This window comes from Motacilla alba, chromosome 3, assembly GCF_015832195.1.
Source record: "Motacilla alba alba isolate MOTALB_02 chromosome 3, Motacilla_alba_V1.0_pri, whole genome shotgun sequence".
Lineage (NCBI taxonomy): Eukaryota > Metazoa > Chordata > Aves > Passeriformes > Motacillidae > Motacilla > Motacilla alba.
Window position 1 is genome coordinate 19054669 of NC_052018.1, and position 21205 is coordinate 19075873.

At 36.5% G+C, this 21205-nt stretch overlaps 1 protein-coding gene across 19 annotated transcripts in view; it reads left to right on the forward strand.

The window, feature by feature from the left end:
* MYT1L (myelin transcription factor 1 like) overlaps window positions 1-21205 on the forward strand; it is a 307215-nt gene that overhangs the window by 164040 nt on the left and 121970 nt on the right. For all 19 annotated transcript variants that reach the window (XM_038132858.1, XM_038132859.1, XM_038132860.1 and 16 more), the window contains exons 3-5: window positions 12682-12736; window positions 12919-12952; window positions 13264-13326. In XM_038132858.1, the coding sequence (XP_037988786.1) occupies window positions 12682-12736; window positions 12919-12952; window positions 13264-13326 (152 nt within the window). The remainder of the gene's footprint in view (window positions 1-12681; window positions 12737-12918; window positions 12953-13263; window positions 13327-21205) is intronic.

The window sequence follows — 21205 nt, forward strand, 5'->3', positions numbered from 1 at the left end:
CTAGATCTTGAAACCAGTACAGAGAGCATAAGAATCTGAAGCAGAAAATCTCTTTTGTAACTTGTTAAGAATAAATGTGCTTTCAATTTGCTTTTAAAAATCCATATTTATAATAATAGAATTTACAGGTGCTTTGATGTCAGTGACAACAAGAAATGAAATTAATTTGAAAAATATAATAAATGTATATTAATAAATTAAAATAAAATCACTTCCTGGCTGTCCTTTCATTCCAGGAGTTAAAGGGGCACTCTTTATGCCAGCTTAATTGCATTCTAAAACTCATGCAATCATCCAAATTGCTAACTGTGCTGGTAATAAGAGACCTACTTAAATGTAGCACTTTTTCAGGCCTTGTGTGGGCCACAAGGTCATGGTGCAATAGTTATCACGCCACTTGTCATCTCTGTCCTAGGAAGATATATGGGGTTTACTGTATGCTATGCTACAAAATCCTGTCCATTTGGGATGTGTTTCTTCTTTCCTTTTTTTCTTTTTTTTTTAAATTTTACCCCAGAAATTGCTATAAACAAGTTTTGAGCAAAAGATTACCAATTAATATTCATTATTCTTGTGGACTATTCTTTATGTTTCGAGTATTGTGTTGTGTAGTTTTAGTGTTAAAACTATTCAAGTTATGGAACAACTGAAGTAGGTACTCTTGTTTTATGCAAAAAGTGCAATAATCTGTGATCTTGTGTAATTTATGCTAATTATGTTAGAAGGGCCATGATTGATATTTTGCTTGCCGGTCTTACTAATTTATCAGTTAATTGTTGCACTTCTAACAGTTGTAAGCTATTTATAACGTACCCTTTGAAAAGTATATCGGCCTGTACACCAAAAGCAACAAACACTTCTGATAGCACGTAGTTCTGAAATAGTATTCTCACCATTGCTGTGATTAGACAAAACCAGAAAGGAGGTGTCATTGTTGTGGAGTAGTGAATGGGGAAGAAGGGATGTTAATCTCTTCACTTAATAGTGACAGCAATTAACTAGCTTTGACAGACTAAGGGTTTTTTTTTTTTAACTATCCTGTTTTCAGTGTGCAGACTGTTAGTTTACTAAACTGCAAGGCCTACACAGTTTTCTTTTGGAATTAAAAAGAAGATATAATTAATAAATGTGTCCTTTTCTAGATCTGAAATACTTGTTAGCTACAGTTAGCTTATGTTTAATTGTCTTTAATCAAAACCTCAAACACGAGTTCCATCCTTTTAATAATGCTTATTTCATGTGGTGCTTTGGTCTTTTTTGTTCAAAAATGGTTATAGTTGTATTCAATAATTAGTTAGTCTGAGTCAGTGGCAGTGAAATTATACCCTTTTCTACACTGGAAGCAATATTTGATTAACAAACCTTAGCATGTGTATTAGTTGTGATATATTTTTGAGTTTGGGATACTAGAAATGAGATTTTAAAATCTAGTATCCTAGTTTTTTAAGACCACATATTGCATATGTGTATGTTGTGGAATACACTCGCTAATATCAATTTGTGGATGTGGTGACTGGCTTATATAAAAGCTTGTTGTGGGCATTTTATATAATAAAATATCTGTGTATGCTTCTCAGTATGACATATATGCTTAAATTGCATGTTCTATTTTCTCCTTGTGTTCAGAAAAATATTTATTTTTATACATTCCTTATTTAAAGTGTGAATAAGTCAAAGGTAAGCCAACAGTCTCCTCAGTTCATTACAGACTTAGATAATGTAGGTAAGTTTGGGGGGGGTGAAACCTATTCCTGTTTGAAAAAAATTCACAAGATGCACATGCCAACATTGTAATTTTAATTCAGAAACTCCTCCTTGAGGGAGGGCAGGGTGAGCCTGTGGTGGATTTGGAAGTGAAATTTCCCAAGCAAAGTATCAAAGTTGAAGCCTTTCCCCTCTTATTTTCTGTAATGATCTTTTGGTTTACAGCTTTTAAGAGCTGTAACTATTACAACTCTGCTTCTGGCTGAACTATGGGACCAAGTCAGTGACTTTATCTTTCTGCAGAGCTGTGTGCTTTTTTCCAAGCAGTTTGCCAGGTACAGCTCTGGGAGGTTGTTCTCCATCAGAGGGCCTTTAGGCCTGACCTAAATGTGGGTGATTCAAAGCAACAAAGAGGTTGAAACACAGCATGATTGTGATTACAGTCATTAGGACATTCAAAGATAAAGCTAAAGCTCTAAAGACTTACGACCACTTTGACCTGAATTTCAGTGAATGTACTTTGGCTTTTTGTTGTCTGGTGTTATTTCTGCATATGGTGATAGGTAGTACACTGCATGCTCCTCAGTATTGGTGCAGGCCCCATATTTGGCTTGTTCTTTATTCTCTAGGGATTTTAATGATAATTCAAAGATGTGTAGTGTGAATACATTGAATGAGAGTTACAGAAAAGACTCCTACAGCCCCTCCTTGGTAGGAACCTTTCAGCTAACAAAATTGGTGCTTCAGTAAACATAGATGCAAAAGTATTAGGCAAATAGAAGTATGGAAACCTTCATTAGGTTGTTGTGCCCAAAAGACCATTGCATATACTTTTAAGATGCATATTAAGTAAAGGTGTTTCTTGGTTTTGGTCCTTGCCCAGAACACAGGCTTCCATGAAATTAGGCTTTGATGTTAAATCCTAGGAGCTAAATGTAAACCAGCCTTTTAGAGCACATTATACCTCAGGACTTGCACATGAACAGTGTGCGCAAGAATAAGTTACACATGTGTGCCAAGGGTGGAAGCAGACTGTTTTATGGAGTTATAGCCATGTTTCAAATTTAGAATTCAAAAAATAATCTTTCTTATGCCTTATGTCTGTCATTTTTGAACACGTTGTGTTTGGGAACAGGATTTTAGAGGAAAACAAATCATGCCAAATTCATCAACTTGAAGAGAAGCAAGGCTGCTGTTGATCCCTGTCCCTGAGTTCCACCAGGAGCAAGGCTGAGGATTCATTTACAGCAAGCGCACCAAGCACATGTGTGCACTGCATGTGCATATACATAAATTCATGCTTGCCGAGCTACTCACACAGATTCTAGACAGACACTCAGAGAACTCACATGAACACAAACATCATGCACACAACCACACACCCATCCAGACAGAAGGAGCAAGCCACATCTTTTATATCCTTCTAAGTGCAACTAAGACTTTTGGATAAAAATACTATAATGTCTTGATTTTTGTGGATGTAACCCTATGCTAGAATTTATAGAATTTCTAGAATAAATTCAGTGAATTTGGTGCAAATTTCATTCAGAATTAACAACAATACAGAAAATAATCTTCAAGAAATTATATTTTATGAAGTTACTAAAGGTTAAAGTTGATTAACACCCCCACTTGAAAGTAGCATCTTCTAATAGAAATATGCTTCTTCTATTCATGACAAGGAAATTACAGTTCTTTTAAGAACAAATTATTTCTCTCTATTTTTTGTTTGATTCTTACTGTAAATTTAACATTCAACTTTAATCTGTGCTGCTTCTGAGTGCTTTGCTGACTGTGCTGGAGAAATATGTAGGCCTATTTTTCCTTCTGTTATATTCAATTTCTTATTAGTAAGCCTTCGAATCAGAGACTGCTTTCTTTCAATGTCTGCATCTAATGCAAGGAAATGTGAATTCTGGTTTAAGCCTATCTGTATAACCAAAATATGAGATGTAACAGGAACTTGAAAACCTTCAAGACAGTTCTTTTTTTCTTCTCATGTGAAAAATACATAAGTCCCCAGTCAGAAATGCTTATGAATAGAGGGGAAAAATGAACATGACATAAAGCTCCTGAGACTTCAGTATTGGAAGGTCCTGTCAGCATGTGCTGACATTAACCACCTTGACCCTTCACAGATCAAGTGGCCTGGCACAGGAGCACTGTCAATGACTGGTTAAAGGATGGTGCAATTTGGGTTGCTCAGCTGCATGGACATATTCTGATGTCTTCTTCCCAATGGAAATTCTGGTTCATGTCCCAAAGCTTATTCACTGAGCATATCCAAAATAACTTCGTGGAGCCAGACTGATGAGTAGATATTTTTGCTCCTAAGAAAGTGCTAAAGATCCAGTGCTATTTCTTCTTACCTCTTTTTTCCATACTACTTTCTCATTCTTCATATCTAAGATAAAAGGAGGTAATTAGAGAAAGATGCTCAAATGACCTCTGTGCACTTTGGGTCTTTTCCACTGTAAACTGAGGCCAGTGAGAAATACTTGAAAGGGTTCTCTGCTTCCTGTCAGGTTATTTCATTGAACCCCAAATGTATTTCCCCACAAAAAAAAACCAAAAAAACCCCCCCAAAAAAAAAACCAAAAACAAAACAAAAAAAAAACCACACACAAAAAAAAACACCAAAAAAACAAACAAAAAAAAGGTGATCTATGAGGAACTTGTGAGTTTAACGAGAATTCTGCTTATTCTGGCCTGTATTTACAGATTTGTCTGCAGCATGCACTGTTCATCTGAAAACGGAGGGATTGGATTCCCTCTGTGCATTACAGCAGGAGTATACTGAAAGTTTCAGAAGTCCTGAGGATATATTCTCTTACTGTTCTGCAAGAAGGACTCTTCTTGATATTAAAAAAAGCTTTGTGTTCATCACAAGTGGAAGAGAACAAAGGATTAATTTATATTCTAGTCATTAATTTTCCCACGTGCCTATTTTTTCGCTTTGTATTATGTACCCTCAGCTTGTAACTTTTAGCTTTGCAGAGTTCCCCCTGGAACTCTGCTCTGGTCGTGTGCTGGTATTTTCCTAAGGGGAAGATTCAAATACAGTAATTCTTTTATAAATTTTGCCTTTTCCTAAACGTGTGCTCTAAAATATTTGAACTTAATTTCAGATGTCCATCTGAATGCACCCGGGTTTTTGGGGGAAAGGGTCTGAAAGGAGAGGAAAGTGGCTTTTCATTCTGCCTAACTTTTCCTTGAACATTCCAGTACCTTCTTAGAGTAACTTTCTATCCTGCAGTTTTGTGTCTCTTTTGTCTTGCAGATCTTAAAATAAGAAACAAGTACCTTAAATGTATTTGGGAGAGTCAGACAGGTTTCTGTCAAAATCAAGATCTTGAATTTTACTGTACTCTGTTAATAACAGTAATAGACGATATTTAATCAAGATGATTGAAATATTAAGAACTGATTTTAAAGAACTGACTATGCAAATAACGTTAAAATGAGACACAAGAATACTCCGTCAAAAGCCTTGTTAAAATTGTGCTGAACGCCATCAACCACTCTCCCTTCACCCACAAGTACACACATTTTATCCTAGAATGCAATTTATTTACAAAAATATGATCATTACGGCATAAATTAAGGTTCAGATACTGTTGTTGATTCAGGTTTGGTCTGCTTAGGAAGACGTGCTGAAGCAGGTGGTGTTACACAACAAAGATATTTGAGGCCCATTGAAATGATTGGTAAATGTCCCATTTACCAGGTGGGTTAAACAGTGTCTCACAAAACATATCCAGTTTATAAAAACATATTCAAATTACTAGGAGTCATAATTGAGAAATTAATTTATTTTGTAATACAAAGATACCCTTGAAAAGAGGTTGTGTTACAATTTGGATATGCCTATTGTATTCTGAGGAGAGCAATAGAAGGTCAGTTTGCAGTTTTTTTAGGAAGACTGCGCAAAGTACTACGTAGTATGGGATTCACTGCTTACATAAACTGTTCATCATTTCCAGGTCGTATTTCTTTGATTATAGATGTAGGAGCATTTTAAATGTGGGAAATGCATTTGACATATTTTGTTCTGTTCCTTGAGACATTAGGTTAAAGAAAAAATTCTTTGAATCCTTTAGTTTGACTTTCACACAGAAGAAATATAATTTTCTTTTAGTTATAAAAAGAGATACTGAGAAAACTTTGGCTATTAAAACAATAAAGAAATCTTACCTGTAGAAATTTGCATCTTGCATCATAAGGGATGAAAATCTGCCTTTACTGAGTAACTTGAATAATATGGAGATAAATTTTAAACTGCAGTCTTTTAATGTAATAAACTCATTACATTTTCAGGAAGTCATCATATTTTTCTCCTAACATTTTCCTTTTATCACATCATGAGTATGTGTAATATTACACATAGGAATAGGGGAAAAGCAAGATTTTTAACAATTTAAGCAACATTCTTGATTGACCATAACAGTTATTCAGTAATTCTAGTATTTAACAGTCATTTCCATACATTTTTGAGGTCACAGATGATCATCTACAGAATCATAGAATGAGTCAAGTTGGAAGGGATCACAGTGGGGCATCTGTTCCAACCTCCCTGCTTAACCAGGGTCACCCTAGAGCACATGGCACAGGATTGTGTCCAGATGGTTCTTGAATATCTTCAGTGAGGGACGCTCCACAGCCTCTCTGGGCAATCTGTTCCAGTGCTCAGTCACCCACATACTAAAGAAGTTCTTCCTCATGTTCAGGAGGAACTTCCTGTGCATCAGTTTCTGCCCATTGACTCTTGTGCTATTGCTTGGCACCACTGAGAAGAGCCTGGAAACATCCTCTGACACCCTCCCTTCAGATACTGACAGACATTGATGAGGTCCCCTCTCAGTCATCTCTTCTTGAGGCAGAATGGGTCCCTCAGCCTTCCTGTGTAAGAGAGATGCTCCAGTCCCTTAATCATTTTTGTTGCCTTCCTTTGGACACTCTCCAGGAGCTCCATGTCCATCTCATCCTTAGGAGCCCAGAACTTTCTACAGTATAGACAGTGAATGCTTTGCCTCAGTAAACACTGGACATGTTTTGAGAGTCTTTGAGAATCCAGTTTTTGGATTTGAAGAAATACAAGTAAGGAAAAAAATTAGGAAAGTTGAATTTTGGAAGTCCAGATCTAAGGCCCTTAGCTCTTTTGTGGCTTTCTAGACTTCTGTTACATCATGGTTAGAGAGAAACCATAATAATTTACTAAGAAAGTGTTGGCTGACTTGGAAATTTAGGAACTTGGGACTGAACCTTGCAGTCACCATGCCTATAGCTACAAATACAGATACCTTCAGAATTTTAACCACAAGGATCATTTTCAGGAGTACCTGCCCTCAAGGGAAGAAAATGCTGAACTACTTCCCCTCAAGGGAGCAATTTGTCCTGAAAAGGAGGCCAAATCTCTTGATCATTTACAGCTGGCAGCCCTGAGAAAGTCCATATGGTAGATATGTGACTGTATCTAGAGACAGGGAGAGTGGTGCTGGTTGCAAAACCTTTAGGAGCTCAGGTAGCTCTGGGGCGAGATTCAAAGCCTTGAATCCTTTAAAAGCCTGAGGACTCCAACAGGTTATCCAGTGAGCCAACAGATAAGGTCCTGTTGAAAACTTGCTCCCTGTTCTTAGAAGTTACTGACCATATCTGAATAATTTAGTAGTTTTCTGGAAGAGTAATGCAGCCTTAAAGGTTGAGCAGCTACAGATCACATTCTGCTCTTCAGCTACAGCAGTGCAGAAGTTGGTTGTTCTCATCTGGTTGTCCAGATCCACTTCACTGTTACTGACTGGCAGATTGTGGTCTTCTGTCTGTCAAGCATGGCCCACAAGTGTTATTCATACATACCGGGGCCTGCAACTATGTTCTTCAGATGGATCAAATCTGCCAAATGACGCAGGCCAGTGCATGTAATTGGCCTGTCTCCAATATAGTTTATCATTCTGTTAATTTCTCTATTATTTGCATATTTCAGTAGCATATAATCTTCCAGAGTACTGGTGAATATACTGGATATTGTAGGGGTAAATGTATGCCTGTGGGATTATATCAGAAAGGCTGTTATTAAATGTATAAGTTTTTCATTTTTATAATTATTTTTGTATAAAAATAAACTTTGTACGAAATAATTTTCTGTAAAAATATTTCAATACAGTTTTTTTTTCTGGAGAAATATTTGCTAACTGTGATAAATACGCTGATTTTATGAAGCACTTATTTTATTGTCTGAATGCTCAGTAAGAGAAAGCAAAATGCTTCAAAGGTGTCTAAGGATATGATATCCTGTCATAGCTAGCATTACTGACAACTTTTAGAGTATCCTCAAAGAGCAGTATCAAGTGTTTTTGATTACAGATTTTCCATGACGAAGTGTTGACTGGTGCTAATTATGTCATCATCTTGTATCCCATATTGCTTTTGTATGACATTACTAAGGTTAGCATCAGGAATATTAACTTAGTGAGCCACACCATTGCCTCAGCAATTAGTAAAGGTTAATTTTTACAATAGAAGTTTTTCAGAATTTTTTTTCCAGTTCTCCCTCATTCCCCAAGTAACAGCAGTGTATTGAAGATCTATTAGCCTATGTTTATTTTGGGGGGGTAAAATGTTGTCTGAGACTTTGATTTAAAATGAAAAATAGTGACTAATACCTCTTTTAAAAAATTTTCTTGTTGATTACTCTTGCTACGTTTTCAAATAATAATAATCATCAAATCTCTTTTATTAATGAATTCTTCTCTTATGACTATGCACCTTTTCTATTTTTAACATTTAATGAAATACTTTCACCTGCTCCTAAATGTAGTCATTTTATGTTAAAAGATTGTCTTCTCGTTTTTTCTCATTATTATTTCCAGCTTTCAAGTACTGACAATTTAAAAGCACCCTGTGTTTGTGTGTGTGTGTAGTAGTTACTCATATAAGATTCTGGACAGTGAGATGCAGCAAGTCTTATTGCCTGCACACAGGTGACCACACAGACATGTTTTTTTTGTTTGTTTTACTCAGAAAATTTGTATTTAGTATAACATCTTGTGATTTATTTGTGAGACCACTATAGCTATCCATGTCTTGTTTCTCTAAATCTTCGGTAACATGAATGCATATAATGGTGGTACAGAGTTCCCAGATCTACGTCTCCTTGCCCTTTGTCCTAAGTAAGGCATATCCAATAATTTGGTTCTTTTAAATTCTAATTTACAGATTTAATTTCTACTGAGACCTCTTTTATCTTTTCCTTCTGGGAATTGAGAATCATAGAATCACAGAATGGCCTGAGTTGAAGGGGACACTAAAGATCATCTAGTTCCAACCCCCCTGATTTTGCAGGGAATGTTCCACTAGACCTGCTTGCTCGGAGCTCCATCCAACCTGCCCTTGAACACTGATGGGGATGGGCATACACAACTTCTCTGGACAGCCTCTTCCTCCTAGTGTCTTACTACCTTCATGGAATATTTTCCTGGTACTCAATCTAAACCTACTCTGAGGCTGGAACCATTCTCCCTTAGCCTGTCACTACATAACCTTTGTAAAATGTCCCTCTCCATCTTTCTTGTTGGCTCCATTCAGGTACTGGAAGGCCACAATTAGGTTACCCTGAAGCCTTCTCTTCTCCAGGCTTAGCAAACCAGATTCTTTCAGCTTTTCCTTATAGTAGGGGGACTCCACTCTAATCAGCTTAGACCTTTCCATTTTTGTTTCTACAGCTTCTCTTTGAAGAGAGGTTAAAATTTTCCTCTCTTCCTATTCCTGATGTCTTTCTCTTTGCTTTGATATCTAATGTTAGATGCCAGGCTAAGACTAACCGTAGCCAACCTGTCCTCCATGTCCACAAGTTCTTTTCTGGAACAGAGGCTAAGTAAGAGCTGAGCTATTGAGCTGTAATTTAGAGGTCATGAATAAAGTAGAACTACTAAGGTGGACTCCTTGTGAGACCTAAGTCCACATTTCCTTTTCCTGCATGTGAAAGTGATGAGGAAGTCCATGTTTGTGTGAGATTGATAGTCTCGGTAGCAGAATTCTGTTCCTGGCCATGGAAGTGCCAGGGGTGCCACTGAGGACTGGAATAATAGGCTGCCAGATGACTGTACTTTTGCAGAACCAATGCAAATCTTGCTAGTATTTCAGGAAGTTGCTTACTCCCAGAATCCAACATGTAATTCATGGAGAAATGAAGGCTGAAGTTTTGACATGACGGACAAAGATCTGTAAGCAAGCATATAAATATCGAGGTAAAGCAAAATTCCATTGACTAAATGTAGGCATCTATCATCATTTGATGTGTCCTAGAGCATCCAAGACTCACATTGGCATATATGAGAGGGCGTCTAGGTCACAGAAAATGGCAAGTCATTTGTACTTTTCTGGAGAAGCAGCAAACTAGGTAGGATGCACAACAAAATTTAAAATTGCATTGTGTGCCAGCAGCTTTTATATGTTTTTATTTCTTTGACCTGCTTCTGAGTATAGGTTGTGTGGGTCTTACAGGGGCTTTTCCAGCTTAGTGACTACTTCTGTGATTGTCAGTATAGTTAAAAGTGTACTATACTACCCTCAGTGTTTTTGAAGTGCTTACTTTGGTTTAGAAAGAAAGATAAATCTGTTTTGTAGTTTGTCCCTTATAAATTTACACAGACTATCATAATAACTGGGGCAGCATTTCCAGGTTAAGATTGTAATAGTCCTTTCAGCAGGTTTTTCAGTATTGACAAATTAGGCTAGATAATGTTATTCAAACATTTTAAAAACATACTAGTCTGAAGATCAAGTAACTTCACTTCTGGTCTCCTGTCAAGTCCTTACACATTCAAGACTTATAAAATAATACAGTGCACTGTTTTCTTAGTAGCAAAAGGAAAAGAATATCATTATCTAGTAAGTAATTTTTATATTCCAGAGATGCTGTTATGTGCTTTGATATGGCAGCTTTGAAAGCTTCAAATGCCTCTCAAGTCATTGGAGATAAGAAACTGGCTAGGATGTGAACTCAAGGTGTAGGATAGATACTGTGGGTGGGTTAAAGTTTAAGATTCAGTTTAGGTGCCTATAGGAGATATCTACAGGCATGCCAAGTGTCTCATGCAATAGTTGATGGAGAGCTAGACACTAGAGACAGACGTGCCTAGAGACTGATTTTATCCAGCCTGAAGTAGCTTCATGTAGCTGATCAGAGGAGTTGGTCCTCAAGCTCCAGTGGCTGTGTTAACCTAGGGGTAAATTCAGTTGTCTAAGCATAGGCAGTTAGTGCCATTTCTGATGCCAGAGGATACCTGACACTTCTGCACAGGGTTGGTAGATACAAAAAAAAGGATTCTTCTTTACCTTTCCATACTTTTCTGGACTAGCAGTTGAGGGTTTGATAGAATACCTTGTGGGATCTCAGATGGCATGATTGATTGATGAAGATGGAAGTTTATGCTCCAAATGTTTTGCACTCAGCTAAATATCGAATTAATATGAAAATTAAATTCTTAATTTTAAAATTAAACTCACTCAGAGTTATGCAGAAGACTGACCTGAAGCCCCCTAAAAGTGGCTGGTGCTCTATTAGCTTTCATAATATCAGTCTATTTTAAATTATCCCTTTAGTGGGAAATATAGCACACTACCAGGAATCAGATGATGACAGCCAAGAAACAGAACTACATCAGTAGCACAGAATCTTGTGAGAGTGACACTTTCTTTTTACCTAATTCCTGTCACCTACAAATTTGGTTGAGGTGATTCTTTCCTCTTGCTGTTACATGTTGAGGGAGCTCTTTAAAAACACTCCTTGATTTCTACTTTCCTGGTTACTTCCCAAATTGTTCGTGTTAAGGTACTGACCAAAGAAAGTTACGTGATTAAAGGCTCAAGTCACTTGGACCCTTTTCCATGTTTTTGCATGAGATATATGACATTCTTACCAGATATCAATCCAAGGATACTGCTATAAAGGGGGTGATTGATTTTTTTCCCCCTGGGGGAACTAGAGCTCCATGGTCTATTTCTGTGCTTCCTGACCTTTACTGTATCATCACTATGTATGAAGCACTGTAGATCCATCTTGCTATCTTGTTCTTCTACAGCCAAAGGAGCTGGTGATACAGATACTGCATATATTTTCCCTGACTCAGTCTCTCAACACACTTCAGTGCAATTTGCTTCTGTTGAAAAAAATCCTGAACTCTAGCTAGCTTATTTAGTTTACCTTTTAAAATCCGGTAACAGTTGTGCATGTTAAATCAGGAGAAACTATGTGGCTCTACATTGATTACTACAGGTCAGTGATGATGATACTTTCAAAGATCTAATCTTCAGCCTTGCACCTGTCTGGTAAACATGTAAGATTTCTATGTATTTATTACTGCACAGAAAACTACACTGGATTGGCAAGCTGTTTATAAAAGGAAGATAAAGATCTAGTCATGTAGCAAATGAGCTCATTCCTGGAACTTGAAAAACACAACTAAACTATGAAACATGCTGGAAAAGATTGTAATGCCATATTAAATAACATGAAATATTTGAAGGTCTAATGGTGATTCTTCATCTCCTTTTCAGTCATTATTACTTCCTCTCTTTCCCACTGTAAAGGGTTTGGTTAGAAAACAACCTGTGGTGTGTGACCCCTTGCCTTTAAATAGTATAGAAATCTGTTGAATCCTTGTTTTGGAATATATGGCAGTAATGAAGGGTTTATGTCAGAAATATCCCCTTGAAAAGAGGAAACAGCACTTAGTTGCACACAATTTGCTATGAAAGCAGGGCACAGAAACTGACTGTTTAAAGCAGAAATTACTGCATTTTCTGTTTTTACATAAATACAAGGAGCCTAAAAATCCCCTGTAAGGAGAAGTTTCCCTTAAAGGATAAAATGGAATTAAAATAGTGTCAATAAATGGTGTGAGAGACTGTATCAGTCTGTGCATTGATAGTCTGTGCATGCAGGATAAGAACATTGACTGCCTGCTAATCTATTCCCAGATGGAGGTGGATGCAGACGAGAAGCGCCATCGCACACGCTCCAAAGGTGTTCGAGGTATGTCTCTTGCTTCAGTAAATCACTCAAGGCCCCTGCTCAGGGTGACCTTCATCCTCCAGAATCTCTTTGCACGATTCTTTCTGACCCTTGCTTTTACACAACCTTTCTGGTAATTTTCTGTAGAAGAGGGGTACTTGTAATAGATGATAAATTTTTATATGTTTTCCATCTCTCTGCAGTTCCCGTGGAACCAGCCATACAAGAGCTGTTCAGGTTAGTGCTCTGAGTGTAAAATGTATCCCCATTAGCAATTTAGAAAATTCATGCCTTTTAATGGGTATAATGCACTTTCAAGTTCATTGGTGGTTTGCTCATGCCCTGCTGCACTGATGAAATTAATTCCCTCGAGACTTGCTAATAAAAAGCATCCCCTCTTTTTTTTTTTTTTTTTTTTTCCCTTCAGTTATTTGATTTCTCTTTCTGTCTTGGTTGCCCTCCATCTCTGTAATACCTAGTCTGCCTGCTTTTAGTATAATCTTTCTGCAGCACACCAACACCTATATAATTAATTCTCTCTTTTGCAGCTGTCCCACGCCTGGCTGTGATGGCAGTGGTCATGTTAGTGGCAAATATGCAAGACACAGAAGGTAATATCTGTAATTTTTCATAATTTAGTGAAGAGCTTTGGTAAACAAGTTATGAAGGCATGACCTTGATAAACCAAACAATGATAAAAGTTAGTAGTTACGTATTCTAGAAGCCATTTAGAGTCAGGGTTATTTTTTCTTTCTGAATGTCACAAAATTTAACTCACATTTTTGCTGAGGAGACTTGTTCTCATTGTCAATCTTCTCTCAATTTTTGCATACAGTTCTCTTGCTTATATGTTGCAAATTAAGATTTGGCCCCACTTACCTGTCGGCGCTCGTGTTCATGTTATTTAATGTGCTTCATAGCTGAACGTAAAAGAGTTTCTGAGCATTTTAAGTTCAATGATCAGGTTAGACTCAAAGCAAAGCTTAAGGCAAATCAACGATAATAAGACTTCAGTGTTCAAATGTTATACTGTATTATAAATACCTTAACTTCAGTTTCTAGGCTATGAAATGTGGAGTTTCAATGAATGTTTCTAGGCTATGAAAATTAAAAAAAAAATAAATTCCAGCTGTTTATGGTTAGTGGTATACAAGATAGCATACGTTACACATACTGCATGTGCTTCAAATTAATTTAGACTTCAATTTTTACATTTCTGTGTCTGCAAGGTCAATGTTTAATAGTGTTGTACATCTGTCTAAACACCATTCCTTTCCTGAATCATTTGTCCATGAATTTCTTGTGCAATATTTTTAAAATTTAACAGCTCTAGAATACATGTATTTTTCTCTCATTGCTGTGCATTTCATATGATGTATTTTATACAGCAGCCTGTTGTAGGAGATAGAATGGCTGATGTTTAGGCCACCTCTTTTCTGAATTGAGGGAAGTGTTCAAACCAGTGTTAAATTATCCTGAAACTCTAAAGAGTTTTTTTCATTCTTGATTTTTCAGCTTATAAAGCACTTGTGGTGTTTATAAGAGTAGATATTTCACACGAAATCTGATTACTGCATGAAATGGGCATATGGGGTCTAGGAATTAAATTGAAATTATACATTTGGGGTTAAGGCATTTATTTGAAATATGAAAAGATACTGAACAGTGCCACTCAGTCCACTCATGTTCCTTTTTTCTTATCAGTGAATGAAGCTTAGAGACAAGTTCAGAAAACACTTTCCAGAACAAAAACAGTGATATTAGAATGACTTTGAATTACATTTAAACTGTATAAACCATAAAATAATAATTCACATTTATTTTCTTAATATTTTCTTCACTCATAAGAGCAGTAACATTTTTGTTGCTTTTTGAAGGCTTTGGTTAGATTGGAGCACTGATTTCGGAAAAGTATGCAAAAGAATTATTTTTAAATTCAGTTGTGACTTCTCATTTCAAACCATGGTTTTCTTTTGTCTGTTTTCTTTATGGAAATACAAGCCTCACATGTAATTAAAGAATGGCACTAAATCCTTCTTTTCCCTCAGAAATTCCAACAGTTAAATGATATGATTATAATGGCCTTTCTAGTTACAATATTGTAGGTACATAAATTTCTTTACGCTTCATGAAATTCCTATGCAGATATCAAAAACATACAGAAAGAAACTCTTTAGCTTGAAAAATTCTGACTTTTCTTCCAAATTGCTCTAACTTTCTGTTAGAGTTAGTGTCTGTGTTCGTATAAGATCACCTTTTTGGGGAAAGAGGAAGCAATAAATGTGAGGTTTGAAAAGATTACATGCAGTTTTGAGATGTTAATTCCATATTTTGCTTTCTTGACATGATTCTGGTATGTCAGTACACGAACAGACTGAATCTCAGAGCTGTTAATTAAATGAAATTTTGGGCAGATGCGATAAGAATAAAAATTGGAAATACATCAAAAATTCCTTTTTTTTCTACAAAAGAAATTGTTGGGCTTTTATGTTTTCTTGTCACCATGATTGCCAATCCACTAATCAAAATATATTTAACCAATATATGTCCTATTTAATGTAAAAACACAGAGTTCTTTGTTGAGGTTTACAATGTACATTTATCTAAAATGTCTGTTTTCTAGAGGAGAAGCGCTATTTATTCACCAGCAACACCTACTAAATTTACCTTTTTGAAAGAATTTGAAGAAATTTTCCTGGTATTCTATTTTGTTGTATGGGTGGGAAAGACCCTCAAAGACCCATTTCTTCCAAGGAAATCAGACTGTCTTAAAAAATTTGATGTGTTCAGGGAATTGCACATCTTAGCTGATGCCTAACAATTCCGTTTAGACCTACAGAGCATTTTAATGAGGTTAAGACCTTTTCATTCATGATATCAGATCAGCTCATTGTTAGGAATGAAATGCATTTGCTTCCACTAGATGTAGTAAGAGCTCTCCAAAATTCTGTTTCTACTAAAATGTCTTGAAGTCTCTGGAATTCCAGGTGTTTTGTGGGGGGGAATTTTTTGACTTTGTTTTTTTGTGGGGGAGAGGGGAGTTTGTTTTTGTTTTTAGCTATTATTCTAATTTTATCTTTGTGACAGCAAAAACTCATCCTCTGGTAGTACATTAAGCTTGAACTGAAATAAACAGATCCTTTCACATTTTCAGATAGATTCAGGGATGAAATGTTGTTCAGCTGATAAAATATTAGATAGAAGTTAAAGGAAAGTTTTATTGCAGGCTTTTTGCCATGGTTGTATTTTTAATTAGGAAAGAGTTTCAATGTAGATTTACTAAAGTAACAAGCAGACTTTCTATGCCAGTGATGCTTTGAGGTGTATGAAAACACAGGACTGGAACTAGGTGGGGTAACATGGTAAGAGCTTGTTGTATCATTTCCATCTCCTTGATGTTTTTCTTTGTGTCAAATCTTAGTTGGAAGGGAAGCAAAACCTTGCATGACTTTGTTGGTAGCTTCCTCCTGGATCTTAAATTCAGTGCCTGATGTCAGCTTGTTGGCTGGACGTGCTAACAGACATCTTAAATGGACAAGTTTCTCTAAAGGGCAGTTTAGGGCTGAATGCTGGGATCTCTAAAATTATTGTGGTGAAAGCACCTCTGTCAAGTGGATGCATGGAAAGGTCAGAAGAATTAACATCCCTGTTTGGGCACTGGGGAGTGCTCAAAGTTGGATGGTGTGCCTGCCTTACTAGAGCAGACTCTTTTTTTCATGTATTAGTAATAGCTGGAAACTTGAAGCTAACATGGACCCTCTAGTGCTGTCCATGACACACAGCATGAGCCAATGCCTCAAGGTTAGAGTTTACACAGATAGAACTTCAGTACCTGTTGTTTATGTTTCAAAGCACCTGAGGCCAACTGAACTGAAAAACAAACAGAAAACAAAGGTTGTGAAGGATCTAAATGTAAGATAGAAATTTAAAACAAAACAAAAAAAAAGCCATTAACATGTTCAGATAATGGTGGAGACAGGAGAAGAATTCAAATCTTAGGAGTGAAAACCAGAGCATCTCCTGGGCTATGTTCAGGCCTCTTGTGCATAGCAGCATAACAATGAGCACTGCTCTTATACCTTCAGTGAATAGATTTTGAACAATAAGCTTGGTCCAGATCGTTGCATACTTTTAGCTGTGAATAATCCATCTGTATATATATAGCAGTGACTGTAACCAAACCAGAAGGACGTTCCCACAACTGTGTTTGCTGGATGACTTTTGACTAAGCATCTGAAGAAAAGTATAGATTCAAGTGTTCTTTCACTACAATTAGAAGAAACTTTACCGGTTTCATTAATCAACTTCAGAGGCAACAGGAATCACTTTCTATGTATACAAATACAAATCTAAAATTGAGTCCAGATCCTGGTCTTGTTCTGCAGGTGCAAATTCCATTGTTACTCTGGAGTAATTGAGTGCAAACTGGCCTGTGTTATTTACTGAGTAGATGTGAATGATGGTTTCAGAAATATTGCACTTTACTTTGTTGCTCTCCGTTTAGCATCTTTATAAAACAATGTCATATACCAAATAGGTGTCAATGATTTGCCATGTAAGTAGGTATCTAGACACATCATAAAAATCCTAACTAGATTCCATTAAAAATTACTGATCACATACGGTGGCTTATTTAAAAGCTTCTTAACAAAATAGTTTCTTTTTTTTTTCTCAAGTAACAAAAGCAATTAGATTCTGTAATGGATTCATCACTTGCAGACTGCCACGTTTCTAACATAATAATCTAACAAATAATATTCTACATATAACATATATTCTAACATAATATTCTAACAAATAAGAGACCTAAAAAAATCTTAAGGTGGTAGCATGGCACTACATGAATATTCATTTAGGATTCTTCTAGAGCATACAACAGTGTATATTTGAAAACAGATACAGCCATGGTATAGAAGTTAAAGCAAACCAATTGTGGTCTGAAAAAAATTGGCATAAAATTTCAGTAAAGAATATTAAAACCAAATGATGAACCCTTCATATTTAAAATGGAAATACTGATCTAGCTTTTACATTATCATTCATTTCTATTTTATTGCTGAAAATAAGAATTCAGATGAAATAAACCAACTTAAACATGTCATATGCCAGGGAATTTTTCTTGCCTTTTCTTCAGGTCATATTTTGTTTGTAAAGGATTTTATTAATTACTGACACAATGTCTTGCAACAAAAAGAGACTAGTCTCAAAACCAAAGAGAAATCATACAATAATGTGCATATCTGTAATGTATGAATTGTCCCAAACTTTATAGAATACATTGCATTTTAATTTTCTACTAAATTTCATGATACTACTTCTTTATTGCTTTACGAGGCTGTCTCTGGCTTATTACATTATACAGATAGAATTATTTTGACTGTCTTTTAATTTTTAGGCATGAGATTTGTCACTTCATATAACAATTTGAATTTATAAATACCTTAGAGTTTAGTATTGCTGTTTTGATTAGGAAAAAACCAAACAAGTACTACTGTATTGCCTTGACATTATATACTGTATTTTAGTCGACATAGTCTAACAGAGCAAGTGAAATAATTCAGGTCCCCAAACTTCGAAATTAAAAGGCTCAAATATCTCTCTGTTATTAGAAAATTATTGAATTTCTGTGCCTTGTTGTGCCATATTTCTTATTCAAATTTTTTCATTTCATATACCTTTTCACCCACCAGTTTGATTGCCATGGCTGCAGCCGTGGGTGAATAATTGCCTGTCTTCACAGGAGCATGTTCTGGAGCTAAAGTCGAGTGCTTGCTTCCTGATGTATGCCTCATTTGGATTCTGCCGACAGCCTAGGGGCTGTATTATTCATGCCTTGACAGATAGCACTCACTAAAAGCATTGGAACAGGGCCAGGTACTGGCAGAGAGATAGTGGAGCATTGCAACTTGCAACCGAGAGGAGCATCTATAATACAAAAAAGAGAAATCCTCATACCTTCCTTTTACTGGTCTCACTTTGATGGAGAATTCATTTGCATCAAAATAAAATACCCTAAAAATAAATACATTTTTTCTAAACCACGCTTCAAAGTTTAACACAATTTTCCACATTTAATTGCAAAGCTGATTTTAATTAGTAAGGCCCTGCATGTGAAAAATGAAGATTCACTTGGGTGAGTGTAACACATTGCAGTGTCTGCTGAATGCTCTAATTAATGTATGGCTGCTGTACAACAGGGTGCACTGTGGGATATTTATGAAAAATTCTGTGCACGCAGCCAGTCTATCTGTATTTTAGTTCTTGAATCACAAGAATAAATAACTTTTCCCCCTTTATTCTTTATGAGACATCATTGTGCATGCCATCACCCTATCCATAAACTTTATGGCATGCCTGTCCTTTTTACTATTTGTCGAAGATATTATAAATCAGAAGCTAGGACATACATATTTTAACATTAATTTGATAGCAGAGCATGGTTGCACGCTGTGCTGAACCAGAGGTCCACTGATGCTTTTGTGCTAAAGCCTAGCCACGGAACAGTGAGGTCCATACTGTTACTTGCTTTCATGATACTGTGAAAAATCCCACAGGATGCTGGAAGTATAGAGAAATGTGAGAGAAATGTGTATTCCTTTATCTCTCAGCTGATAGTCAACCTTTATTATAGTGTTTTTAATGATAAAATGATTCGCTGAATATTTACCTGAGGAAATATTCTGACACTGTCTGTGAAATTTAATTCCATTTTCTTTAACAACAATATTTGCTAAAGACCTTGGTAAGTCGTGGTAAATACCAAGAATAATATTATAAATATATTTTATATTAAGTAAAACCCTCCGTTCAGGGTTTGTAAAAAAATGTTAATAGATGAAGCTTCATTGCTTTGTTAAATCCAGCTAAAGGGATATAAGTAAGCAAGTTAATAAATAAGTGCAAGAGCATGGGGATTTTCAAACAGAACACTGCAAACAATAAATAATTGTGCTGACAGAGAATCCATAATGTATTAGAGGTCTGTATTGGCTGCTGTCTGGATTCAGCAATAAATCCTTTGTCTGATTGTTGATTAATGATTAGAAAGGTACAAAGCTGGGTCTAAACCATCGAGCAACTATCAATTGCAGCTAGCAATTGGTGTGAGGCTCTGCATGCTAGCGGCTATTGTGCAGAGGTGACTACACAAAGGAACCACAGCTCAATTAGTCCTACCACCATATGGATTGGGAGTAGCTGTTGCAGTGACAACAAGTTGCATGGCCTGCAAGTACTAGGAGTACTAGCCTTATAAAGGCAGGGGATAGAGAGTAAATCAGCAGCAGGAGCATGGAGAGTATTGACCTCACTGTGCAGCAACAGCAGCAAACAGCAGATTCAGGATGTGCTTTCTGCAGTGAGTGCCCTGGCTCGTGTGTTGCTGAGATTATATGCTCCTTTTCTTTCAAATGGAAAGTGCTGAGCATATTTCTCTTGCAGCACTGGGGTTGCAGCCACTTGCAGCCGTGGGGTTTTCTGTGGGCGTATCTGTCTGGAGATGTCCCTGTCAGCCGCAAAATAAATGAAGACCACGCAGAAAGTATCGGAAAGAAGATTAAAAAACAAAACAAAAGAACAAAATATCCAGTAGTACTGGGGATATCATTTCCCCAGCAAGATTGTGGAAGCAGCTATACACACTTTCCCTTTGCCTATGGGAAATTTATTTGGTTGGCCTGGTAGGTTTGCTGAGTACATTGTGTTCTCTTTGGAGACAAATGAATCATTTGAGGTTGAATAACTCGTGCTTTTCATTGTGGAAAAGAGTATCTACAGAGTTGATTCGCACATGGTAGACAAGACATTTCATCTCACTATGCCTCTGTTTCCCCACTTGTAAACAGCAAGCAAATTTTAGGCATCATAAGGTTTAAAGATGAAAGCATGTATGGGGGATTATTACAAATGTAGTAAAAAGACAAAAGTCTGGCTCTGATGTTTACCTGATATTTAAATAAAGATCTGTTGAATGGTCATTGATGTCAGAGAAAGTCTAACTTTACAATTCAGTGCTTTTTGATCAAAACATTTTTCTGGATCCTAGAGCAAAATTAACTGCTTTGTCATGATAGGACAATTTTATATTTAGAATCTAGTCTAGTTTCCCGATGCCATAATTTGTCAATTATTTCCACAGTATTTCTTTAAAAATATTGATTCTGAGGCTTAAAAAGCTGGAGGTATTTAAGAAAATCTTTTTATTAATATGTATTCTAGTGAAAATGCATGTGACAGTTTTTAACCTTAAAACTAAACCAGAAAAGCCACAAGCAAGGTAGTGCACTGACTTTAGGGTACTATGGATCTGCCTACATACTCTTTCCAGCAGTTCTGAGCAGCAGCCATAGTTACTGTGTGCTGAAAAATGGCCTGTGCACTGGAGCATTCTAAGTCAGAGCTTTAGAGACAGTAGAATTTACTGGTGAATACTGGCAGCTGGATGGACAGGAACCCCATCTTATTCCTTGCTGCACTGTCCACATAAACATA